We start from the raw sequence: 27,038 nt of genomic DNA on the forward strand, positions 1-27,038 counted from the left end.
GTACCAGTAAATTCTATGTGCTGTCAGGATCACTGGAGCCTTTTTAGATGAAATTTTTTTTTTTACATTTATAAGCAATATTTCCACGTCTGAAACTGAAGAGGCAGGGTTGTATGTAGGTTTGTCAAGCTAAGGTTACCTGCTAGTAACCAGATCCACTGCACCTTTTACTTCCTCTGACTGTGAAAGGAAATACAATCCGGGACAATCCGTATGTTGCAGCTGCATAAAACCCAAAGTAATTAGAATTCTAGCTAGTCCCTTTATTAATTTCTGATACACAGAGGGAGGGGAGACCGGAATAGAAATACATTTGCCCTCTAAAAGAGACACCCTTCCTAAAAGAATAAAGCAACATTGACATTGATCTGCTTCACAGTGTTAGGCTACACTAGTACGAATACAATAAAGTTGTGTTATACATGCCCAACTTGTGTGGGTTTTATGTTTAGGGGGAGTCACTTGTACATTACTTCTGCAATTTCTGTGATCAATACTGGGTCTGTGAAGGACAAGTTCATGAAAGGCCCGTGCCTCTGTTCACACAGAGCTAGTGTGGATCTGCATTGTGAAAATCCTTTTATGTTGGTGCTAGATTCTGTAAACAAGCTGATGTGGTCGATAAGATTTGCCCACCTGCTTTCTAAGCTTTACTCTGTGTAGTTGTTGCTGCAGAGCAAAACCTATGAAAGAAAGGGACCAACTTCACATTTCCTAGTTTAAGACAATGCGAGCACAGTTTAATGTTGTAGTTATCTTTTCTTACTTGGTGAAGAAGTTCTCAATGTCTGTCATTCCTGGGCTCTGGAGCCTTTGACATAAATGTCCATGTGTAGCTGTCGCTTCGGTTCTTGTCCTACCATCTGGTGCTGTGATCCTGTCTTACTTCACAGGCTGGGCTGGGTCAGTGCTTGGATGGCACCTCTAACACACAGTGGAGCTGGTGACAAATGCTGAATAATACTGAGCTGATGTCCCAGAGTGGCATACAGGGGGCTCTGCTGCAGGTGCTGTTGTTTGATAAGACATAGAAATGAAACCTTGGCAGTTTGTGCTCATTGTATGATGCTTTTCGCAAGGGTAACAATATTCAACCTTGTATCCTGGTCATAGTCCAACTTAGGGTGCCATGATTTCCTCGGCAACATCTCTCTTTTTCTCAGCCCTACAGCTTGGGAATGTGCAGCATGGATATAAGCTGGCTGGTGCAGGCTTCATACATCCTCTAAAGGCCAGCAGGTACCGTTCCTAACTATAAGCCAATTCTACACCTGCATGCATGGATGCAGTTCCTAATGAAGACAATGGGAGCTGCATCAGTGGGAGGAATTTGACTTTAGATAATTAACTCCCCAACCATACTCAAAGGTACCATTTCTCGGTAATGCCATGTGAACAAAATGAAATGGGATTTTCTAGCTCAAGCTGCTCCTGAGAGGGGAGAAACCCAAAGAAAGTGAACCATCTTTTTTTTTATTTTAAATCTTGGCTGCTCTTAACTCTCCAACCGTCTAGTTTGCTTCAAACCTTCCAGAAACTTGAGTCCTTCCCATGGTAATCGATGTTGCTTAAAGCGTGAACTAGGCACCAGCACTCTTGTCTATCCCGGTCCACTCTTGGCATGTCCTCGGTGTTAAGACCCCATAATTTTTACCTTTGCTTTGAGTACTGTTCGATGGAGGGATACTTTTGATCGGCCTCTTCTGTGTGTTCCTCCAGCTGCCCAATGGCACTCCTACACATGCAGAAAATAATGTCTGAAATTTGGGGTGGATTTTTATTTGATTTTTGATAAAGGGGAGGGGGGCAGTCAAAATTGGGCATAGAATGGAAAACTTCCTGCAACATTAACTGTGCAAGAACTAGCATTTCTCCCTCATAATCTCCTCCAGTTTCTGGAACCTAAAGATAATTGCCTTTGTGAGCACCACAGAAGTACATTACTTACTGCTCTCCTTGCAATTCAGGTGCCAATGCATTGGTATCTCAGAATACGCTCTTCCCATGGCTATGAAAACACAGAAAAAGAACTGTGAGGTGATTTGAGACATGACCAGCAGAGGGCAGTGTTTCATAATGCAGAGCAGAAAGGCTGTCTCAATGGAAAGCAAAGGTAAGCCCCCCAGAGAGATGTGAGGCTGGAATAACATCTAAGGCTGGAGATAAAGGAAAGTCTCTTACCTGGGTCAGAGAATGTGAGAGGCTGTGGAACCCAGGGTTTGGCTCATGGGAAGATGAGACTATAAGGATCCTAGTCAAGTCAGCATGGCTGGGATTGCTGCGGAGGGAGCTGTAAAGGACCCTGAGGATATGTCTGCAACTGCAATTAAAAACATGCAGCTGGCCCCTGTCAGCTGACTCCAGCTTATGGGCTAAGGGGCTGTTTAATTGCAGTGTAGATATTCAGGCTCGGACTGGAGTCTGGGCTCTAGGACCCTGTGAGAAAGGACCATTAGATCAGCCAGTCTGGCCTCCCTGTAGAGCACAGGCCATGAAATTTCATCCACTTACCCTTGTATTGAGCCCAATAACTTGTGTTTGGCTGAAGTATGACTTGTATGCTCTCCAAGTGAATGTATGCAAGCTGACCCTTGACCCTATGGACAGGATCTTTTAAGATACAAAATCAAAGTTCTTGTAACTTGTAGCCCTTAAAGGTCCAGTGATCTCTTTGTAAGAGCTGGGATGTTAAGGTTGTGTACCGGCTAAATGCCAGAGCAGTTGTTACATTCTGCTAAACTAAAATTCACTCTGGAGTTCCAATTTGATAGGATTCTTTTTGCTTTTTGTCCTAAATAGTCATGTAATGTTGCTGTGTCCTGTTAAACAACTGCTGTGTCCTACCCCAGAAGAGGCTGCATTTCATTGATGGCTTCAGTGATTCCTGAGTGTCTGAAGAATGAGTGGAACAGAGCCTTTGCTTTATTAATCTCAGCATGGCATACAGGCACTGCTGAAGTTTACTGAGATGCACAACAACAGGGAATTAGAGTCAGGGCAAGCACTGACAGCATCCGCAGGGGTGATAGTTGAGTCTGGCAACGTTCCTGAAGTGGTGAAAGGAAGCCATCACCACCACGTGATCCACATGGGACTTGCAGGGCAATGTAAAAGTGGAAAAGGACTTCCAGGTTCCCAGCAGCCAGGCCCCTGAAAGATACTAGGGAAGTGGAGTAGAGTAGGGGTGGCCAACCTGAGCCTGAGAAGTAGCCAGAATGTATCAATGTACACAGTAATAAGTCAGCAGCCCCCCATCAGCTCCCCCCGCTGCCGATCCCAGTGCCTCCTGCCCACCGTCAGCCCTGCCGATCAGCGCCTCTCCCTCCCTCCCTCCCCGCACCTCCCGATCAGCTGTTTTGTGGCGTGCAGGAGGCTCTGGGGGGGAGGGGGAGGAGTGAGGGCAGGGCAGGCTCAGGGGAGAGGGTGGGAAGGGGTGGAGTGGGGGCAGGGCCTGTGGCAGAGCCAGGGGCTGAGCAGTGAGCACCCCCCCAGCACATTGGAAAGTTGGCGCCTGTCAAGGAACCGCATATTAACCTCTGAAGAGCCGCATGTGGCTCCGGAACCCCAGGTTGGCCACCCCTGGAGCAGAGGGCAGAAGTGCAGGCAAGAAGCCGCCAACAGCCAAAGATCTGCGCAAAGAGGAACCTGAATGGTGGCATGTAGGAGGCACAAGCTGGGAATTTTTCATTAATTAAATGACACTAAAATCCCTCCAGACTGACAGGTCTCCTTTTAAAAATACAGCGTCTCCTAGCCAGCGTATTGTACATCCTGCTTTGCTGTTGGGTTGCTTATGAGCTCCGGACTGTGTGCACTGCTCTGTTAGCGTAGGGTTGTTTGTGAGCATTCAGCTCCACAAATTGGTCAAAAGCCAAACAAACCCGAAGACACCACACAGCCTTTTTTCAGGCGTCAGGAAGCACGTTGTTACCCTAGTGCATGGAGAAGGGTCATCATCCATCTAGGAATCTAGTGCCAATCAGAAGGCCACAAGACTTAGAACAAAAGTGGCTTCTACTCCCACCTCCCTAGGGTTCGGTGTCTTGTACTAGAGGGGGGTTTCTTTAAATTTATAATCATCACAAGTCCTGTTACTGTGGCGAACCTCTTGTCCTGGGCTTGGAAGAGGGTCAGCTGGGGTATGCGAGCTCTCGTCAGAGGGTACACAAGAAAAATCCTGTAATGGTGGACAACGCGTTGTCTTCTCCTTTACAGACCCTTCTGCCCCCCCCTCCCCCCCCCCATTTTCATAGGTATGTTATGACTCTAGCTTAGATGCAAGTACATGGTAGACTACGTGGTTTGGAAGAGGTACGCAGCCTAAGAAGTTTGAAAGCCACTGTCCTAGGAACTACATTGTGGAGGACATTCCAGTGCAGATCAGATATTTCTGCCTATGCTGAGGTGGATTTTGGTACTGCATTTGGGGCATCTCCCTGGCTTCTACGGTTCACAGCGCTTTGCAAATATTTACCATCACCAAGTCCCCCTGGGAGGTAGGTCAAGAGCATCCCTTGTTGTATAGATGGGGAAACTGACAGTGAGGGTGACTTGCCTAAGTCTGCCCGGTAAATCGGTGTCAGAGCCAGGATTAGCATTTGGTAATTCCTGAAGTCTAGTCCTGTGCTCAGTCCCACTAGATCATGTCTCTAGATAAATCTGTAGTGACAAACTGAAGTGTAGCTGTAGCAGGCTGCCTCTCTACTCACAGAGATCCCTGTCTTACATCGTCCCAGGTTAAGCGCCATTGGGATTGTATCCAAAGCTTTTAGCAAAGATCAGGTTTCCCCCCCTCACCCTTTGGGGGGTATTTTTTTAAATGGTTTGTCTGTTTTGCAACCATCTCTGAAACAGAGGGGAAAACTGACGATGGCAAAAGCGGAGACAGGCTCCAGCCTACAGTACTTCTCTTCTTGCTGGTGCCCTGTTTATGATGGGCCATTAGTGGTTAGAGAGAATTGATACACGGATGGGTTTTCCCCGCCGTCCCTTGTTGGCTTTGATTTGACTTGACTGTACAGTTCACTGAGGCCCAGTGACCGGTACTCTGATCACTTCAATGCATCCTTGCATAGGCTTCAAGTTTGGCCTATTAGCCAAATCCAACAGTAGCACCCTGGAAAGCCTGCAAGGAAGGCTGGGCAAGACCTTTGCTTCCTTTATGCTAATGGTGGGGGAATATCCAGTTGCGCAGGACAACAAATGCCCTTGATTCCCACTGTTGCTAGCAGAGCCTCTCTGATGGCTCAACACCATCCCTCCTGATTTGGTCCCATGGATGGAATGTCTCGGAGAGAATGTCTGGGCCTTTTGGAATGTGGAAGAGATCTTTTCCCACAGGTGCTCTGGGTTTTTTTGGGTGTGCTCAGAAGCCTTGATGATTTGTACTTTCCAACAGCTGCACGGAGTCCTGTGGCATTGACAGCAGAGCCCCTGTTGTTTACGGTTATGACGAGCACAAGCAAATGGAGGTGGGGCTAGAATGACATGCCCAGTGTTAATGGTCTGAAAATACCTACGTCTTGTGAAATGTGTTTTTATGTTGTAACAAGCTGTGCTGATTGCTTGATTGATCTCCCCAAAAGTGCTCTAGTGAATGATTCCTTCATGGTTCCCCCATTGTTAATTGCTATTTAATTAGGCCTATTATGTATTCAATCTAGGAGCGGGGTGAGGCGAGGTTTGCAGGGGAGGAGAGGAGTGAAAAATTGAAAGTATTTTAAATTAGGGGATGTCTTTCTAGTGCTTGTCAATGCAAGAAAATGAACTGGGGAGGAAGGAAACAAGGAAAAGGTTCTCAAACTTGTGTCCTGGTGACCCCTTTCACATCGCAAGCCTCTGAGTGCGACCCTCCTTATACATTAAAAACACTTTTTCATATATTTAACACCATTATAAATGCTGGAGGCAAAGCGGGGTTTGGGGTGGAGGTTGACAGCTCGCGACCCCCAGTTTGAGAACCCCTGGGCTAAAGCTTCACAATTCTGAGTATTTCCCAAGCACTTTCGGTCTTCAAAGCACTGTCCAAATATTAACTAGTTAATCCCCAGGAAATCTCTGTCAGGTGAATGCGTCTGTATTGCTGTCCCCGTTTATAGATTGGGAAACCAAGGCACAGAGGTCCAGTTATACTCAGTAAAGTGAGTGTAACCATGCCCCCCTCTTGCTCCTCGGCTCCGTTTCCTGGGAACATTCGGTCAGACCTGCTGACTTCAGCAATTTTAAAAAAAATAAGGTGGGGAGGGAGTTATGCCTATTGTCCCTCCCAAGCCACAAAGCTTCAGGTGAGGGAGCTGGATCCTCAAGGGACTTGTCTGAGTCTGCAGCAGTCAGTGTCACAGGTGGGCTTAGAACCCCAGGGTTGCTAGCTCCAAGCCCGAAACTGATCACACTCCTGTGTCTGTTTCTCAAGATCTATGGATTCAACATGCAAAGCACAACCTAAGGGCTTAGTAGCCTTATTTAATATTAATAAGCATTATATATCTTGCCCAATTCTGGGTAGAGCATTCAGGCAGCGAGTAGGGTACTGTGGGGCAGAGGAAAAATAGTCATTGTTTTCCCACCTTCAGCTGCATAGGGCAGGCTCCTGACTTGCCCTCCTTGCCGATTATATGGGTGGATACTGCCATGCCCGGGATCTGGGGAAGTCTCTTACCTACTGCATGAATCTGGATTGAATTTGTCCAAGAGACTTCAGTGGAACTGTGATGAACTTGCACAAGCTCATGGAAGGGTTTCTTGAGGATCTGGGTAAGTTTAGGATCTCCTGCCCCTCCACATGGTTCTCGATTCCCTGCTACAATTTCCCCCCCCCCACCATTAGTGATGCTTTCTGGCATTCGGTCTCTGATCCTTTCAACATGTTTTGACTGTCGCTGGTGGTGAGTTCGGTAACAGCAATAATACTCCCATACCATCAGCTCTTGCAAATGGGCTGTGGGAACGTGTCAAACAACCCAAAATTTAGTAGTGCCAATAGCTAAATACATGCTTGGCAAGGGCTTTAATGTATCTTTAACAGACTCCTTTATATCTGAGCAGAAGCACTTCAGGAGATAGGTTTCCCTCATTAGATTTGAATACAGGCCATCAAGGATTATGGCCCATTCAGGTCACCGTCTGGCACTGAGAGTTCCTGCATATTTGATTCCTATTGCTGGTCCTTTGGCCTTGGATAACCCGGTGTAGACCTTAGGCCAGCTTACCGGTACTTTCTGGTTCATGAGCTGGTGCTACACCAGGGAGGGTGCAGGTGCATTTGCAGTAAATGGATGATTAAACAATCGGACTCCTTTAATGGGGAAAGGGACAAATCTCCCCTTACTGCTTTATGCAAGTGAGCTGCATGATTCTGAGTTGGCCAAACGTGACTCTCTGTTGGCCCGATTACAGGGCTAACACCTAGGGCTCAGGTGGCTTTGTGGTTTACCATATTCATCGTTGGTCTCTGCAGAGCTGCCTTTCGGTCTGGTTAGGCTTACAAGGCCTAATGAATTTGGGGGCTCGCTGTCAATTGGGTGTCTGAACCCCTTACTAGGCAGGAGTTGCAGCACCCCCCGATCACAGGGTTAAGTAACACTTAGGGCTAAAGGGGCCCCGTGCCCTTGCCGCGCATGCTCAGACTGGAGGAGAGATTTAAAAGCCAGCCAGGCTGCTCAGTCTGGGGCTGACAAGCCAGGGAGCAGGATGTGCCCTGGGAACTCTCACGTGGGACTGGAGCAGAGCCAGTATCGAGCCGGTGAGTGAAGGAAGCCACAGCACCTAATGGACGAGACACGGACCAGAAGCCTGAAGGCAATGTTCCCCAGGGTCGGGCGGTGGTCAGATGGGAGGCGGACGGGAGTGGGACATGACCCAGGGAAGCTGAACACCACATGAAGACAGGTGAGCAGCCGAGTCAGCCTCACAGGGCCCTGGGTCTGAATCCGGTGGAGTAGGGGGGGCCCACTTTCACCTGCTTCCTCTGCTCCCACCCAGGCAGCAACCACTAGGCAGGACTGCTGCCGCCTTGGACTACTGCCACTAGGTGGGACGGTCGCTATAGTGAACCGTGACCACTAGGCAAGAGCCCCATGCAACACTCCCCGATCACAAGTGCCTAGTGGATGTGGGTCCACAGCACCAAACTGCCACGGAACTTGATAAGAAAGGCTACTGTGAACCTACCAGGCCTACCTGTGCTGCAAGAAGCATTTCCGATTGCCAGTCCCTCACTTCAATGCTCCTGGCCAGCCAGCCAGCCCACATGTTTTTCCTCTTGACTCTTAGTGGTTTAAATTGAATTAATTCAATGTAAAAGAATAGTTTAGAGAAGACGATTTCTTACAGTGAGAGGGCATTGGCTCCCAAACATGGCTCTGATCGGGGTAAATTTCCTTAAACTTTACCAGCAAAGTTCTCTCTCGGGGATAGCAGAGGCAGTGGGGAGGGAGGACAGATGGAATTAACACACAATACAGAGGAGGTGGGGGGGAAGATACTAAAGTACCAGGTAGGCAATGCTCCCCATGGAGGAGCTGCTGGTGACAAGAACTGCATGGGAATGTCACTAACACAAGGAGTGGAGGTGGAGCCTGCATGAAATGAATATGTCTGCTTTAAGCCATGTCTGAAAGATGGCACCCCCCAGCAACTCAGCGCCCCTTAATATGCAGGCACACTGGGGTCAGCACGGGCTCAGAGCAGGGCGACCAACACTATTTCCTGCCTGTAAAAGGTAAAACTCATAAAGTAAATGGCTCCTTCCCTGCTGCTTGGACCCAAGCAGTGATGAGGGCTTCAGAAATCCATGAGTGTAGCTCAGCTGAATCAGAATGTGATGTCCCTCTCGCATTTAGCAGCCAATAAGGGGTGAGTTTTCCTATCGGAATACACTGGTGACCTCAAACCTCCTACTGACCTTTTAATTACTCTCCCTATTTTGCAATGTATCATGTTATCCAGAGCTTGGGCTGATCTGTTCTGATGCTAACCATACAGTCCAGTGATCACTTGCTTTGCAAGTGTCTGCTTCTAAACAGACTGATGTAGCTAGTCTGGAAATTCCCCAAGATTTTTATGGCTTTTAGCTTCTGGAATCTATTTGCTGGAATTCAGATCTGACACTCGTCAACAGAAGGTTGAAGCACCAAGTCATGTTCTGTAGCCGCTGAGTAGAGAGAATTCCATGCCATTTAATTTTATGTTCAGTTTTGTCCGTTCAGAGGTTTTGGAGATATTCACTGCCGTTTGACTCTTCTTGTGACACAAAGCCCATCATCTGCCCTGATCTCTTACCTCTTAGAGCAATGAGTCAAACGGCTGGTATCTAATAACATTCACCATTGGGTAGTGAACCCCACCGTGACTTTCCTCTAGAATCTTCTCTCAGCCCTATTTAGGGCAACAGGAATATTATTTTTCTGTCTTTGATGCGGAGATAATATTCTGCACTTGCACGATGCGTTTCATCAGAGGGCTTCAAAGCATACTGTAAACTTTACTTCAGCTTTCCAGATATGTCGTGCAACCCATTTTACAGGTGTTAGGAAACAGAGGCTTGGAGAGGATAAATGACTTCTCCAAATCCATAAAAGGCGGCAGTGGTAGTGCTTGGATTAGAACCCAGGAGTCTCCATTCCTAGCCCTGTGACCTAACCACACTTACTCAGTTTCCATCGGAAAAACTCTTTGGGATTAAGTGCAGCCAAAGGGCAAAATACAAACCCCAACAGGGTGAAAGTCTGTCACAAGTGAGTTTTAATAGGAAAAAGCGTCCTCTGCTAGTGCGAGTGGTATATGGGAGTAACTCCACCAGAGTCAGTGTGGTTACATTGGTGTGAGCCAAATCATGCTGCGGGTTGCAGTGGAGTACAAGCCAATGTCTGTGGATGGGGGAAGTGATGAGATCTTCTGTATTAGCACTTCAAAAATGCTCCTAGCTCAGAGTGATTTGTGAATGTGCTTCTTGGAAGAGAAAACAGTAAGGAAAGAATATATTTCAGTCTTGGTACATAGAAAATAGGCGATTTAGCAAATTTTCTTCCTTTAATAGTCATTCAGTTCCAAGGATTTTTGAGTCTCCTGCACTGAGTGACTCGGTGTATGCAAATGTTTGCACAATTTCATTCTTTACCTGTTTGGATTTTGATTGTGTTTCACCCTGGGTTGGGCAGCAAATGTCTTAAGGATTATTCCTTTAAATAGTGTCTCTCTTTTTGCATGCTATAGTCTTGGAAACAAGAATTCCCGAAGTTCTAGCACCCTGACAGTAGATGTTTAACAGAATGTGTTTGCAAGTGTTATCTCAGTGGTCACATACTGGTCACTTCTAGTCTGATCATCCACCGAGGTGCTGAAAGCCCTCAACTCAGAGCATTGATGTCAAGCTGAAATAAGCCAATTTAAGCCATTCTGTCTTTCATTTTATGCAATGTATTAAGCATTGTTCAGTTCTCCCCTGCACCTGACTTACTTAAAGGAGAGAGGAAATAATTGCAGAGCTCGGTTAAGAACTAAATTAATGGCAAATGAGGAAAGTAGTTGGGATGGATACTATTGCTGCTTGATGCCCAAAGTCATGGTGAGAAATCTTCCTGGGATAGGAGGACATCTGGTTTTGTTGCAAAGGAGAACAAAGGATTGAATGGAATTTCAGTGCCGTCACATGCTCTATGGTCTGAAGCATGCAAAGTATTCCTATTTTTGGCTTGTGGGTTGACATATAAGTCTCTAGGCTCCATCTGGACTAGATGTGGTCAACCCAACCCTCTTTGTGCTAGGAGCTCCTTCAGTGCTCAGGGATGGGTGTGTATGAAGACAAAGGGTGAGTACTGTACATTTTATGAAAGGCTAATGTGGGAGAGGAGCACACAATTTGGACATTATTAATTTGACTTCAATACTTGCCTTTAAAGCAGCCATAACCCTTCCCCCTTCCCCCCCCCAATAATCTTCTCTTCTGACCCCACTTACTACAGCTCTGCACATTTGAAAGGCTCTGGTGTTTTGAGCGATAGTAGAATAAACTCACCTGGGGTAAATTTGAAGCCACTCACACACACTGTTTGAAAGTTTGTCTTGGGTTTGAATTTTGTTGGGTTCCTATTTCTGCTTAGGATTAGAGGGGAAAAATCAGTGGAAAAACAGGGTGAAAAATGAACTGAAGACTGGGGCTGAGTGACAAACTACAGAACAGTTGTGACGAAGGGAGCAGGTAACCAATGCAGTCTATATAGTGTTATATAAGGCCTTCATTCATACAAACCTAGTTTTGGGGTTGGGGAAGATTCTTCTCTCCCTTACTACAAAAACTGGGCTTCGTTTTGGTTAAAAAAAAGTTTTTTAAAAATATCAAACCCCTTTTTGGAAATGGAGGACAAGAGAGATTCATTTACAAGACCGAAGAAGACATGTTAAAGTCCTGTGGAACAACAGAGAATGGGAACCTTTTTATAGGCCTCCATTAAAATGCTATCGGATGGTTGAAAGCGAATGATCTCCCTGCTTTAGAATTCTCTAGGAAGGATCTCATTTTCTATACAGTTCTATAGGTTTTTGAACAGACTTAACAGGTTTTTAACAGACCCCTGTTAAATTTCCATAAATTATTAAACCATATTAGTTTCATCCTTACTAAATACCACAGTGAGTTTTCTAGAAAGGGTAAAAAGGAACTCAAACTCTTAATTCATTTCACAATCCTGAAAAGAGCTTTAGGTTCAGAAAACCTCAAACTTGACAAAGCTCACCCCTCAGCAACATTTGTGATGCAGGCTTCGTTGTCCAGGTCAGGGATTTTCATGGATTTCTGTTTGCTCGGCCTGTGAGAGGGCACTTGACTCCAAAACTCACCATCTGCAAATGAAGCCAGTGAAATAAAAAATAAACCCAAATCTATAGTCCTCAGAGAAGTTCTCCCTCCTGGATCCTGCAAGACACTTTAAGCCCCTCTCTGGATCATTAGGGTTGTTTGTTTGTTCTTAAAGCTGTATCAGAATGGATGATGCGGCAGCTGTTTTGAAGGTCTCCTAACGCTATTTTAGCTCTCCTGTATTGTGTGCTTGCCCAGCACTAAAGTTTCCCCAGGATGTGGTAGTGCCCTGTCCCCATTGCAGAGCTGTTCTGGGATAATGTTGTGACTGGGGAATTTGCATTGCCTCAGGGAGCAGCTTGAATTGCAAAGGAAACCGGTTACCCAGGACTCTCAGTCTGGAGCTTACAAAGCAAGCAGGCAAGTCGAGCTCATTTTTGCTGGTAAGTTTGTCCTGTCTCCGTTTCTGTTGAATTTGTCTGAGATGCCTGGAGTCGGCCACGGTGTTTTGGGAAGGCCTGAAACATACAAAGGCAGAAGAGACCTGGAGTAGAGCCGTAGCTGAGCATGTAGCGTGAGGTGTCAGTGTGAGGCTACAGAGTACAGCATTTCTGAGAGTGGGAAAGGACCTTGTATTCTAAGATCCTGATCCAACTCCCACCAGAGTCAATGGTAGGGTTACCATACGTCCGGATTTTCCCGGACATGTCCGGCTTTTGGGGGCTCAAATCCCCGTCCGGGGGGAAATCCCCAAAAGCCGGGCATGTCCGGGAAAATCGGGAGGGCTGGGTGGTGCTCGGCCGGGGCCGGGGGCATGGTGCCGGGCCGGGAACTAGGGGCGCAGTGCCGGGCGCGGGGCCGGACGGGGAGCCGGGGGCGCGGGGCCGGGCCGGGGTCCGGGCTGGGAGCCGGTCAGCCGGGCCGGCGGGGAGCTGGTCAGCCGGGCCGGCGGGGAGCCGGTCAGCCGGGCCCGCGGGGAGCCGGGCCGGCGGGGAGCCGGTCAGCCGGGCCCGCGGGGAACCGGGCCGGCGGGGAGCCGGTCAGCCGGGCCCGCGGGGAGCTGGTCAGCCGGGCCCGCGGGGAACCGGGCCCGCGGGGAGCCGGTCAGCCGGGCCGGCGGGGAGCCGGTCAGCCGGGCCCGCGGGGAACCGGGCCGGCGGGGAGCCGGTCAGCCGGGCCCGCGGGGAACCGGGCCCGCGGGGAGCCGGTCAGCCGGGCCGGCGGGGAGCCGGGCCGGCGGGGAGCCGGTCAGCCGGGCCGGCGGGCCCGCGGGGAGCCCGGGGGTGCGCCGGGCCGCCGGGGGTCGGCAGTGCTGGGCGGGCCGGGGGTGGTCGGCCGGGGCCGCGCCTCCTCCCCCCCACACCCCCCTTACCTGCTTCAGGCTTCCCGCGAATCAAATGTTCGCGGGAAGCAGGGGAGGGGGCGGAGACTTTGGGGAGGGGGCGGGGTTGGGGCGGGGGTATGGGCGGGGCTGGGGGCGGGGCCGTGGGCCGTGGAGTGTCCTCCATTTGGAGGCAGAGAATATGGTAACCCTAGTCAATGGTGCTGAACTGAGTCCTAAATATCCTAAGTTCTAGAATGGGGGCGGCCAACCAGCCTGAGAAGGAGCCAGAATTTACCAGTGAACATTGCCAGAGAGCCACAGTAATACGTCAGCAGCCCCCCATCCGCTGCCCACCGGCAGCCCTGCCAATCAGCACCTCCCCTTCCTTCCCCACGCCTCCTGCCCGCCGCAATCAGCTGTTTTGCAGTGCACAGGAGGCTCTGGTGGGGAAGGGGAAGGAGCGAGGGCATGGCAGGCTCGGGGGAAGGGGCAGGAGCCTTGGGGGGAAGGGATGGAGTGGTGGCAGGACCTGGGGCAAAGCAGGGGGTTGAGCAGTGAGCACCCCACAGCAATTAGAAAGTCATCATCTGTAGCTCCAGCCTCGGAGTCGGTCCTATGCAAGGAGACGCATTTTAACCTCTGAAGAGCTGCATGCAGCTCCGGAGCTACAGGTTGGCCACCCCCGTTATAGAAGAAAAGGTAGTATAGGGACACAGGGTGCCAGAAGGAAAGGGGTTTCTATCTTAGTGTGTGTATATCCCTAACTCTACAAATATAGCACCAGGGACTAATGTGGCTCATAATCTGCATTGTAGATAATCATACTTGGTACTAAATATTATTACTGCTTTTCATGTCCAAAGTTCTCCATAGCCACGAAAAACTTCCAGTGCTTAACTACCCTGACAGGAACAAATTGCCTAGGGAAGTGGTGAAATCTCTGTCACTGGAGGTTTTTAAGAAGAAGTTAGACAAACACCAGTCAGGAATGGTCTAGTTATTACATAGCCCTGCCTGGAGTGCAGAGGACTGGACAAGATGACCTCTCAAGGTCCCTTCCAGTCTGACACGTCTATGATTCTCTGACCTAACTAGTACTCCCCCTGCCCTCCTGGAGGAGTTGGGTGTTTGTTTTCCTGGGGAAACTGAGGCACAGAGTGTTGATTTATCTAAGGCCACAGAATGGGTTTCTGGTGCCTGCAGGCCTGAATCCCAACATTGTCTCCGTTTGGATTGTGAGCTTGTAAGGGAAGGGACCTGATGCAGCCACTTGCACTGTCAGGCACCCAGCATTGTTCTTGGCATGTAAAAATAAACATCATCTCAACTGTGGGTGCATTCAGAGTGGATCTGGCTTTGGAGCTCCCCAAATTCTGGGGTGATTTTGGATCCAGAGCTCAACTGTCGATCTAAAGCTCAGGTAGGTCAGTCCTGTGTCTAACTTCTGTAAGCACTGAATGTGTTCATGCTGCTTATCTAACTGCAAGGCAACACTTGTGTGCAATTAGTGTGCCGGGGGAGTTGGTTTGCAGGTGAGTTTGCCTATTTAGGAACTTCAGGAGTGGGCTTGTGATGTTGCCTGAACGGTTGTGTTTTTTCTTGATTGATGTAACACATCCCCCAATAGGTGAGTAATGCCCAGATCGCTGCACACAGAGGACCTGTAACATCTCTTGGGGAGATATTTTAATCCTAAATGAAGGACCGTAAAGAACAGGGTTTCAGGAAGATACTCTCTCTCCAGCTAGCTAATTCTTCCGCTCTAAGAGTTGTCTGTGTCCCAGGTTCCAGAATGGAGAGATGGCTCATAGCACAAAAGGGTGTAAAAAGTTTAGTAATGTAACATTTCCCCTTGGTTTTCTGAGAGGAGGCAAAGTATAGGCAGCAGCTATATTGTTTCAATGAAGGTCCACTTTAAAGTGGAGATTTCCTAGTTCTAACTACTCTTTAGATACAGCTGAGTTGGAATGGCTGCACTTAACAGCTCAATCTTAAGAACATTCCTAATGGTGAGAGAAGTTTCACTTTGTACCTTGGCAAGCTGGCAATCAGCATGAAAAGTGTCCATTAAATTCCGTCGTTAAAAATAAGCAGCTAATAGGAAAATCTTTTCCCATTTACAAAAAAAATCAGAATATATTCTGAAAACCTTTGCTCCTCCTTGCAGAAGTTCCACCCCCTGCTAAACGACTTATTGAGCAAATGCAGAGTAGCATTCGAAACCATTTCCGTGAAAAAAAATATTGACACTGCAACTTATGTATTTATAAAACATTAATAATCAAACTCACGACTGAATCTTCCCGGTTGCAATTGGTTCCAATTATGCTCAATGTGGTGTTTGCAGTACTCGGTGGTGAAATCATTTATTTTAAATTGCCTTGTGATTGTAGTAATCATTCCAAATAGTTACTGCAATAGAAATTTAATCACCCAAGGGAAGATGCTGCTTCAGGCCTGTCAATAAACAGCTGCTGATGGCCCATCAGAAAATGCTGGAGATGTAAAAAGTCAATAAACTGACAATGGTTCCTACCTGTCTTTGAATTGTCCCTGGCTGTCTAGATGGGAGCCAAAATAACCGTCAGCAAAACCCACCCCAAAGCCCCAGATCAAAGCAGTATTATTGCCTCTATGCTTTTCCCCCCTGAGGCATCAGTAATTGGTTTAATTTGGGAAAGAGAATTTTAGTGTTGTGGAGTTTTTATATGATGGTTTATTTTCCTGGTGATGATATATCTATCCCCACGACCGCTATGAACAACAGCAACACCTTTGGGAGCCAATGAGTCCCCTTTGATGACAATAAGTTTTAAAGCTGTGCCTGGGGAGCCTAGATACCATGGCGATGGGCATGTTGTAAATGCATAAGAAAGCTAGGTGACCAAGAGGTCAAGCTGTGCATTCAGAAATGGAGAACCGTGGCCCCTGCAGCTGTACCCGTGCTGCGTACCATTGGCCCATTGTGATGGGGTGGCAGGACCAAAATTCAGCGAGTGGCATTGCGACCAGGTGCATGGGGGTGGCAGAGCCCCTCAGGTTTGGCCCCTGGCCCCTCCATCATGATGGGGCCAAACCAGAGCCATGTTGCAACTCCCGTGCACCAGATCACAACCACACTCACTCCATTTTGGCCCTGCTGCCTCCCATCATGATGGAGAGCCGTTGGGCCAAATCTGAGAGGGCAGTGGGGTGGCCAGCACTGCTGCTCCTCACCTCTGCCGTGGGGCCAGCTCCTGCAGCCGGGCTCCTCCTGGGGGCCTGCCCGGCCTCCCCCCAATTCCAGCAGCCAGTGTCCCCTCTGCTCTGCCCACAGGAGTCACTCAGAGACAGCCTCAGCCTACAAGTATGGGGAGAGGCGAAGAGTGCTTGCTCAGGGGAGCTGGCCAGGTGGGAAAGGCAGGGAGCCCTGTGGTGCATCGAGTGAAAAATGTCTGGGGGAGCCCCCGATGGAGAACTGGGGTGTGTGTGTGTGTGTTCTGTATGTGCCCTGTTGATAGCTGTCAAGTAACAGGTTGAGTGTGAAGTGCATTGCATGCTGTACGTTCAGGGTCAACTCACTTGGACTGGAGAGCGTGGATTGGCAGATCGGCACTGCAGTGGTTTGGATGAGATGTTCATAGTCTGTACTGTGATTGGTCGGCATGCTGGCGCAAGCTTTGAGGTGGGGAGGGGGAGGAAAGGGAAGTGAAACATAGGGTGGGAAATCCATTACAATGCAGGACTTGACGGTTTAATCCTCTTCAGTCCTATTTCTCCTGCTCCTGTTGTGCCATGTCTCTCTTTCCAGTTGGAGGCTGGCTCCGCAGTGACCATATCGGTGGTGTGGAATGTTATAACCCCCTGGAGCATGAATGGAAAGTGCTGGGACCTGTCTCTAGACATCGCTGTGGTGTGGGTGTGGCTCCTTTTCATGACTTCATCTATGCAGTCGGTGGCTATGATGGCACAACCTGCCTCAGTAGCGTGGAGAGGTAACCCTGCATCCCGCAGAAGTCTTGTGCTATGAAACAGATGAGTAGAACAGAAGGTCTGGGAAACTTCGGGTTCTGCAGGGTTAAGACATTTTAAACTTGTCTGTGCAACAGAAAATCTGCCGTGTTAGGCACAAAAGAATGTATCAAAGGGCTGAAGCCTTGTGTTTGTTTTGGCAGGTACAAATGGCCCCCTGCAGATTTTGCCCCTATAATTCTGCAAATGAATTTCTGGTGCAAACCAGGCTATGTACATCTTGCATTCCCTGCTGGCACCTGACCCTGTGGTCGGTAGGCAGAGGAAGCATTCGGGCTGCCATCCACAGTGCACCTGCATGTGGAAAAAGGCAGGTGTCCATTATGCCAGAAAATGGAAGGCTGCCCCCTTTTAAAAATGTGACCCAAGATGTTTGTACATCAGGAAGGAGACAATCTTGAGCCACAGAGTTCAGATCCAGATTTGGTCCCGAGCTTTCCCAAAGTTTGAGAGATGCTTGACTCTTGGTTCAGCCCCTTTCACAAATGGGGTCCATCCACAAAGTTCTGATCCAGACAGACCCAAATGTGGTGGAACTTTCAGATCTGAGGGTTTGATTTGGGTCTGTCCCTACAGGTCATGAATTCAAATCCTGCTGCAAATTAGAAACGAAAACTGTGTTGCTCTCAGACAAAACAGGCACTAAATGACATTCCAAGTCATCTGTTGGTTTGAAGTCACGGTCTTTTTTTACTAAAATATAAAATAAACACACATCTGAGTGTCTTAACTCTTCCTTTCACTCTCTGCTATTTATTTTAACTCTATTTAGCAGTCCCAAAAATCTTAGTATGCAATGCATCAAAGTGAATTGCTGTCAGGTAGAAATTTAAACATTAATTTGGTTCTTCCTGGCTGGCTTCTATATTTTTCACTCTCTGTAAAGAGGCTTCATCCCAACTGACTGAGAGAAAACCAGAAGTTAAAGTACAGTTCATTTCTCAGCTCTCAAATGTCTCTTTCTCAAAGCTGAAAGACGATGCTAGGAATCACATGTTGAGCTCTTAGAATGTGGCGATTCTGTTTATCTAAATAGTCTGGCAGAGCTAGTCAGTTAGAAATCTGAGGAAGAGCAGAAATGAGTGCTGAAGGGTAAAATAACTGTTCTAGTATGATACAAATAGTGTTGGCTTCTAAGGATTAGATAGTTTTGAAATCTCTCATGCAAATCCAGGGTTCAGACTAATGGAGCATACAACTCATATGCTTTTTATAACAATATCATCTTGCTTTTCAGCTTGCAAAAGTAAAAAGCCTTTAGCGTTAATGGAAAGACTTTGATCCCATTAAGATTAATGGAAATGAGAGGGAACTTTAATCTGTGAAATGGACAAAAGTCAGGCCAGTCTGGAGCCTGAACAACCTCAATTCCCACAAGTTAACTAAAGGCCTGAGGCACTTGTGGTGGTTCTCAGGATTAGGGGAGATGGAACCGGAATCTCTTAGAATGCTCCTCCTGCAAAGTGGAGTTTCGATGTAATATTTGAAAGTTGTTTTGGCTCAGGCAGGAAGGTGTTAGCTGCTATATGTAATTGCCCTGGAACTCTAAAGCCTTTACTCTGTTTCACCTTATTTCTGGGACTGAGTAATCATCCACTAACAACAGCTGGGTTGGCTCATTAATATGCTGCAGTGTTGGAGCAATCCCTTTGCACCTCGGGTATGTCTACACGGCCCCTTTTTATCTATTTGTATTACAATGGTGCTTAGAGCACTCACTGAGATCGGGGGCCCACATGCACTAAGTATGCACATAGTAATAGACAGTCCATGCTCAAAGAATTGACAATCGAACTAGACAAGACAGACAAAGGGGAGGGGAAAGAAGGGGCTATTGCCATTTACCTATGGGGAGCTGAGTCACAGAGAAACTAAGCGACTTCCCAACAGGGGCGGCTCCGGGCACCAGCGCAGCAAGCGTGTGCCTGGGGCGGCAAGCCGCGGGGGGCGGCCTGCCAGTCGCTATGAGGGCGGCAGTCAGGCGGCCTTCGGCGGTGTGCCTGCGGGAGGTCTGCCAGTCCCGTGGTTTCGGTAGCAATTCGGGCGGTGGGTACGCTGAAGCCGTGGCACCAGCAGATCACCCGCAGAAAGGCCGCTGAATCCGTGTGACCATGGACCGCCTGCAGGCATGCCGCCGAAGGCCGCCTGACTGCCATGCTTGGGGCGGCAAAAAGCATAGAGCCGCCCCTGCTTCCCTCAGGGCATATAGATCATTAAAAATCAATCTATTTCCCCCTGCAGTGCTTGCCGCCCAAACTTTGCAGCATGTTGCTGGTGGATAAGAACCAGTAGGTGGAATGGACTTAGAAAGTGACATGTCTGAAGCTGTTTGCTATATTTTAGAACAGTAGTGATAAATACACTAGACAGTGAAAAATGATTCCACTTGCAGTCAGCAAAGGTGTAAACTCCTTACTTAGAACTGTGACACCGCCTCTCTAAACAGTTCTGAACACACAGTTCTCCAGCTGGGTTGGGAGACAGTGGAAGGAGATGGCTTAATTAACTGAATTTGTACAAAATTTGTCTTTCTCTTGCAATCTTTAGAATTATTTTTAATGGACATTGAAGACTTTTTTTTAATGTATCATTAATAAAAAATGCTGACATATGAAAGACAAGTGAGTTTGAGATTGGTAATATACAAAGGAGATATTTCTTCTATTTAATGAGTGGCTAGGGCTGAGCTGACAACATGCTTTTATAACCGCATGTCTCGCATTTAACTGCACTTTGCATACAGGGTTCTTGGGAATGGAGAATCTCCCTCATATCTGTGGTGGTTGTAGTTACTACTTGAGTTTAATGACAGCGTTGACAACCAGTTACCGCTTGGTAAAGACTACTTTGTAAGCCCTCTGCTCATTCCATAAGTGCTACATTCAGCTTCTGAAGCACATTGCTAAATATAAGTTGAATTGAGAGAGTGCTAGCATGTGAGAAATGTGTTAAGTTGTCTTTCCAAGGCTGCAAAACCCTTAAGGTGAGTTTATTCCTGATGGGCTGTCTCCTTTTTGAGATATCAGTTTGCCAAAAAACCAGCCCACCTAGTGATATACAGTGAGAGTTTTCTACTTCTTATGTTAATTTGCACAACATACCAAGCATCCCACTTTGCACCCTAATTTCCTCCTCATTGCCTTAAATTAGATCCATCCCATATGCTATTAAATCTATATTCCATGTAAGTATCTTATTTTAAATACAGGATCATTTCTTAAATTAAGAATTTTTAAATTAATAAAACTGAGCTTTGTTGATAAAAGAATACCACCTAGCTCTTGTAAAGGGCTTTTCATCAGCAGATCTAAAAGCACTTTATAAAGGAAGTCAGTATCCTATCCTCCATTTTACAGATGGGGAAACTGAGGCACAGAAAGGTTAAGTAATATGCCCAGGCCTGACCACTAGGGAACACTGCCTGCATTATAGATGCACTGTTAGGGACAGCAATATACCCAACACATGTTAAAACAAACATTACATTCCCTGTGGAAAACGTTGCTGTATGCATAGCAAAGAGATGGACACCTACTGACTGGCTACTTCATGTACACATGTGACCATCTCCCAATCAGCACAGTACCCAAGCCCTTCGCAAGCTGTACTGAATTCGTCATTCTCACCAACCCTGTTTTTCAGATCTAAAACTGAGGCACAGAGAGATGAAGGGATTTGCCCAAGGTCACACAGGGAGTCTGTGGCAGGGCTGGGAATTGAATTCACGTCTCCCAACTCCCAGTCTAGGGCCTTAATCCCAAGGTCATCCTTCCTCTTGAATTCCCATTCCATGCAGGCACCTACACAGTGCTCAGAATAGTCAGTGCAAGAGACTCGCTCCCGTCTGAAAACAGAGTCCAAACTCAGGCACTAATTAGTCTTGAATGTGTCGTTTCTAACCCCATCTTTCCTCGCACGGCATGTGAGACGTTTGCCACCTTGTCACCTTTAAAAAAAATCAAACAAACCCCAAAAAACTTTCTTCGCCCTGCACAAGGTACGACCCCACGACGCAGGAATGGAGATGTGACGTGGCCCCCCTGAGCGAAGGCAAACGAGACATGGGCATAGCGGAGCTGGGAGGCTATCTGTACTGTGTAGGAGGCCGTGATGGGATCGTATGCCTCAGCACGGTGGAAAGGTATCGTAACCCGTGTGCGGATGCACATCACTTTCATGGACTGTGCTCCGTAGGACTGCCAATATCTGCATTCATAGTGAACCACTGGGGTTAGTTACAGCCACCGAGGTTGCCGTCTTGGGTCGAGAGCTTTTGTTTAATATGGAGAGAGGTGCCAATGTTGCCTTGATACCCTCCACAGGCATGAGGCACCCCGGCTCTGCCAAGCAGGGGAGCCGGGACCTGGAGGTTTCTGGTTTGTAATTCACAAGATGGCCAGCGGCCTGCTCTCCTGTCAGGGTGCAGAGCATTGGACTGGGGAGTGCGGGCGAAGCTCGCGCTGCCAGTGTCTGATCGGAGCCTGTTCTGTAGACGGAGGGCTTCAGTCTCCAGGCCTCTTCAATCTGACTCCTTTCGCCAGCGCTCAGTTTGCACGTTTTGATTTGTGAAAGGGCCCAGATCTACCAGCCAAAGGACCGAGGAGGGCGAACGGGACTTGTCTGATAAGGGTTGTGCGTGGAAACGGGTGTGTTGTGTTCTCAGGGAGCCTTGTATAGAGACAGGCTGAATCCCAGACAGCCGGCTCGTAACTTAGCCCGGAAAGCAGCTCTCGTGTGCCGTAGCTGGGACAGTCCGTGGCATTCTCCCGCGCTTCTGACTGCCTCCCCCTGGCTTTAGGTATGATCCTCGTGGGAACAGGTGGTGCAGGATGGCACCCATGACCTGCCACCGTGCAGGCTTAGGGGTGGCAGTGCTAGACGGCTACCTCTATGCTATCGGTGGCTCAGATGGCCAGTCTCCGCTGTATTCAGGTAACGGAAGAGTGAAGTTGGCACAAAGATGAGCCCCTGTCTAAGATGAGTGTACGATTCCCACACCAATATATTCGGCCTTGGGCTCTATGGCAGGTTAGATTCTCTCCACTGCTCTGCCTCCCTTCCCTTCCCTTCCCTCCCAAAGCAGAGGGAGCCCTCTGCCATCTGGAGAGAAGGAGGAAGCTGTCCCAAGCAAGCAGAGCCCCCTGCACCATCCCCACCTTCCCTCCAGTGACACCTCCAGCATGGAGCTGGAGAATGGTTCCATGTTGCCCATGCTCAGACCCAGCCACCTTTGCTGCTTCCCAATTATGAATCCTTTCCACTGTTCAATCCAATTAACTAAGGCCAAGGCGGGCAGCCTCCTGGCTGTCTGATCCGTGGGGGTGTGAAATTTTTTTATTAACTTCTCGTGTATTAGTAACAAAGCTCAGCAATTGGGTGCTTTTAATCTTCAAAGCATTTTGCAGCCATTATTGACTCAGCCCTCACAGCACCCCTGTGAGGTAGGCGAGTTTTATTTTCCCTGTTGGATACAGGGGAAACTGAGGCACGGAGCGATTGAGAGATTGGCCCAAACTCACAGAAGTAAATCCAAGATTTACCAAAGGGTCACAAGGGTCAGAGGTGGGATTAGAACCCAGGATTCTTCTGGTTTCTCTCCCAGTGGAACGTTACAATCCTGAGGAGGATTCATGGTCCTCTTGCCCTCCCTTGGGCATCTGCAGAGAGAATTTTGGCTGTGCTACATTCCAAGGGAAAATCTATGCTCTCGGTGGCCGGGATGACCTCACGGAGCTCTGTAGCGCTGAGCGGTTCGATCCAGTCACCAATGAATGGTCACCGATGATGCCCATGAAATCAAAGAGGAATAAGGTATTTCATGCGAACAGTCTTTTACATGCCTCAAGCTTCCATCCAAGGGTCCTGTAGAGCTTTACCATGGGGTCTAGTTCATTATTCCTCCCACATCACAGTGATGGGACAGTATAGGAACCTAAGTGCAACAGATGGAGAAACCAAGGCACAGAGCAGGGAACTGACTTGCTCAGGACCACACAGAAAGTCAGAACCTCTGTTTCCAGCCCATTCGATTGTAACACTAACACAAGAAGACAGACACAAAACTGGATCAATGTCACCCAACTCGGACGCCCCTCCTCCTCCATCCATCCTGCCAGACATACCCTCCTCCTCAGGAAAAGGCTGGGGAAACAGACAGGGTGTGCAGCATGATCTGAAGGTCTCCAGATCTGGTCTGTATACCAAGGGGGCTGGAGGAATGAATTCCAGAGTTGGTTGCCCCTCACCAAGAGCACCTTCTCATCTCCCATTGAATTTGGAGACATGGTAGCTCAGGTAACCTGGACCCAAATAATTCAGGGTGCAGATAAACCCCCAAGTTCTCAAATTTCATTCAGAGATCAATGGTCAACCAGTTTGGGACACAGAGGGCAGGTAGGATGTGTTCCCAATGGGAAATGCAACTGAAGAGTTGGGTGTGGATTACAGTGCCCAGGAAGAAGCAGCAAGAAATATTGTGAGTTTAATTATTTATAAATTTCTTTTGTATTAGTTACCTCATCCAAATGAGGTTACTTTGAGGTTTTCTTCCTGCTGGGGAAAGGATATTTGTTCCTGTGTATTTTCTCTTCTGCCCTTCCCCTGCTGATGGCAACATATGCAATGATGAAGTAAAATGAACTCTGATTAATGTATTGTAGCGAAGATGAGAGGCTTTGTCGTTCTGAAAATAGGCACGGCATCACCCTCATGAGCGCGTTCTGAGCGTTCTCTGCTAGTTGCATGTTAATTGTGTTTGAAAGTGCCACCTTCGAAGAAGCATAACCTCTTTGCAATTACAGAGCTACACAACGGCTGGAATTTGATTATCTAAAAAAAAAAAAACCTGAAAAGTGAGGGGTGGGAAGGGAAGAGGCATCTCTGCTTCCAGGGTTATCAGAAGATGGGCTGGGCAGGCATTCAGTGGTACTGTCTGGTGGCTTCTCATCAGCTTCTGCAGAATTTAAGCTTCCCTTTTCAGAACCAAGAGGGTCTGCCCACCTGTCTGTGAAGAAGCAGGGTTGCTTTGCTGAGGTTGCAACTAGATATATCCGTGCTAAGAGATGGATGAACTGCCCTGTTCTGCTCAAGGGAGTTGAATGCCAGTAGTTCTGATGTTAACGATTTCACTGCTGATCATCTTAATAGAGATGTCAGATTACACGGGCACTGTGGGCAGATTTCGAGTAGATTCTGCCCCTTTTCCTCCATCCCAATCCCTGCCCTTGTCACTTCCGTGCCTTTTTCCATGAGCTGACTGGTTTGGGATATTAAACTCCATTTACTCCTAGCAAATGCCAAGCCTGTTTTGTTTTCCTTTTCAAATTGCCAAGCCTGCTTTTGGATGATGTCTTTTCTTTCCGGGCAGAGAGGCTCGAAGATACCAACAGAGCCAGAGCGCGTTGCTATGCTGATGCTGGGCACAGCACTGCCAATCGGAATGCGGAAGATCAACAGCTGTAAGAGTCTCTAAGGATGGAAACAGCCCAGTTTTCAGGGTCTCGTCCCCTCCCTTTCCATTTATTGTTGCTCACAGTGTGAAAATATTCTAGAGCTCTTCAGCCCATGAGACCAGATTAGTTTTAAGCCCCTCCTGGCTTGTTCCTTTCATCCTCAGTTCTGAAACCCATGGATCTGTGTTTAGGTGAAAGCTGCTGCAGCCAATGGATACCTACTGGCCATCGGGGGGTTCGACGGTGTCACGCACGTTACCACTGTGGAAGGATTTGACCTGGATGCCAACAAGTGGAGGTAAATCGATGCCGCATTGATTATTTAATCAGCCTTTGCTACTCAATTAACTGCCCTTGCATGCACTCAATTGCATTTACAGCCTGGGTTTGTTAATCTGAATCACTCCAGAAACCCCGTGGGTTAATGACCCTGCAACCCACAGATTAAAAAATTAATTACAGCCTGTAGCTGGCCCAACACTAGCTCCAAATAAACTAATTAACTATCTGGAGCTGGTTGGATCCACACTGGATTTTAAAATAGTCCCACGATGCACATGGGTCATTATTTTTAGTGGTCATGAAAGACACGTAATACAAGAACCCTGGAGTCTTCTCTGTGCAGAACAGGTACAGCACGGGCAGTGGCACATAGGGTTCCCCAGCACACCATCCCACCAGTGGGCCTCAGCCTTGTTCCAGGTGGACCCTTGCAGACGTTGGAGGAAGCTTCACGCTCCGTGTGCCATCGCTCTGTGGGCCTTTCTGGGGTCCCACTCACGGGAACAGCCTGGCGCAGTGCAGCAGTTTTTGGATGCTACTTATAAGGGCCAAATATGAACTCTCATAAATGTGAGCTGCATGGGAACGTGGCCTTGCCACCAGTGGTCATTTAAAACGGGGTGAGATAGAAGCACCATCCTGACTCACTACATTACAATGATGCAATCTGTTTTAGGACAGACGTACCATCACCTTGACACCACGTTGATTGTGATAACACACAGCTGAAAAGTATGTTTCAGGTGAGGGACTTTGAAACCAATTTGGGAAATAACATCAGACAGGAGCCATGTATTCCAATCACAGCAAGTCCAGAGTGCCATTCTCACTGAAGGCCCAGGTTGCTGTGACTAGTCCCGGCTCCATTGACCTGAGCTGAGGTTTCTCACTTTACACAGGTTGAGGATCTGGCCCGTAGGTTCTTGAATAGAGAGTCTGTAATATCCTATGGCCTCTTCTTGTTGCAGACCCTTTGGAAATACCAAGACCAGTCATGCTGGTGGAGGTGTGGCTGTGCTGAAAATGACCATCTAGGAACTGAGAACTTTCCAACCATCCTGTGCTGCACTGAACACTAACGATGAAGTCTGGTTTTGTGGGATGTAGTGTAAGCCGGAGAGGAGGAAAGGGAGCAGCAGCAGAGTGGATAAGATGGGGAATGGGATGCTACCTTACTTAATCCTTTTGTGCTTATGCAAATTCCATAAGACCTGGGGAGTTTATGCATGGGGACTGTAGAGCACAGGGTCATCTTGTTATCTGAATGTGAGCCTCCATTTAAAGAGTTCATGCTTTGATCATCATGCCAGGATGTGGTGTTAGCAGTTTCCTTTGCAGTGTATCTCCTCATGTACGGAGTGTAGCTGTTTGGTAGGAAGAAGAGCCACGTGGTTAAAGCTCTGGACTTGGTCCTCAAGTTCTGGGCTTGGTTCCCAGCTCTGCCACAATTTTCTGGTGTGATCTCGGTCAAGTTACATAATTTCTCTTCAGCATCTTATCTGTTGGAACCCCTGATCTTGGCATGGGCCTCTTGGTGCTACTGTGATACAACCAATAAATAATACTGACTGGAGTGCTTCAAGAGCCCCTTCCCCCTATCCCTCTCCTCTTCTGTTTAATTTTTACAAGGAAAAATGTCCCCTCGTGCTTTTTATACAAACAACTATTTAACACGCTTGGCTTTATTATGGTTCAACGCTATTCTGATTCTGCGGAGAGCCAGATTTTTTTAAAAGCAGGGAGATGTTTCAGGAACAAAAACCTAATGTATCACTACCAGTGTGTGCGAATATCTATCCATCTCTCTATACATGGGGGCCGCTGGATAATGTGTAGCAGGGGGAGGCTAACCTTGCAGTATTGGCCCAGCATGGAACTGGTGCAGGGACCGCGGCAGAGGTTTTTCTCCCTACAGAAAATCTCTACCTGCTTCACTGTCACTTTCGTGGACATGATTAACCTGACTGAATGCCCCAGGCTGCTGGCCAGGCATGGAGTATGACTTTGAGGAAACAAATCTTCCTCTCGCAGGAGAAATATGAGCTTCCTGTCCCCCATTCTCCTTCAATGACACGCTGCAGGTAAATGGTGCTTTGGAAATTCATGTTGTAAAACATGTGCCTAGGGAGGCGGAAAAGATCTCCTTGGATCGCTGCTGCACTCATTAGTTAGCTGA

At 48.0% G+C, this 27,038-nt stretch overlaps 1 protein-coding gene across 2 annotated transcripts; it reads left to right on the forward strand.

Annotated features, from left to right (window-relative positions):
- The first annotated feature begins 10,745 nt into the window (after positions 1–10,745).
- On the forward strand, positions 10,746–26,446 carry LOC128825313 (kelch-like protein 20). 2 transcript variants are annotated; one of them, XM_054007706.1, is made up of 8 exons: positions 10,746–10,807; positions 12,146–12,237; positions 16,909–17,092; positions 21,127–21,270; positions 21,928–22,061; positions 22,732–22,940; positions 24,772–24,878; positions 25,831–26,446. In XM_054007706.1, exons 1-8 carry the CDS (start codon positions 10,785–10,787, stop codon positions 25,895–25,897), a joined length of 960 nt encoding a protein of 319 aa, XP_053863681.1. In that variant the 5' UTR covers positions 10,746–10,784; the 3' UTR covers positions 25,898–26,446. The 2 variants fall into 2 exon arrangements, with proteins under 2 accessions (XP_053863681.1, XP_053863682.1); XM_054007707.1 differs by lacking the exons at positions 24,772–24,878; positions 25,831–26,446 and adding an exon at positions 24,496–24,762.
- Positions 26,447–27,038: the final 592 nt, after the last annotated feature.

The sequence above is a fragment of the Malaclemys terrapin genome, chromosome 17 (assembly GCF_027887155.1).
Source record: "Malaclemys terrapin pileata isolate rMalTer1 chromosome 17, rMalTer1.hap1, whole genome shotgun sequence".
Lineage (NCBI taxonomy): Eukaryota > Metazoa > Chordata > Testudines > Emydidae > Malaclemys > Malaclemys terrapin.

Excerpts from the sequence above, each read along its gene's own strand:
- LOC128825313 (XM_054007706.1), top strand. The coding sequence starts at position 10,785 with ATGGGTGTGTATGAAGACAAAGG. Across the intron at positions 12,238-16,908 it reads AGTCGAGCTCATTTTTGCTG|TTGGAGGCTGGCTCCGCAGT; the intron begins GTAAGTTTGTCC and ends CTCTCTTTCCAG. Across the intron at positions 22,941-24,771 it reads TGAAATCAAAGAGGAATAAG|GTGAAAGCTGCTGCAGCCAA; the intron begins GTATTTCATGCG and ends ATCTGTGTTTAG.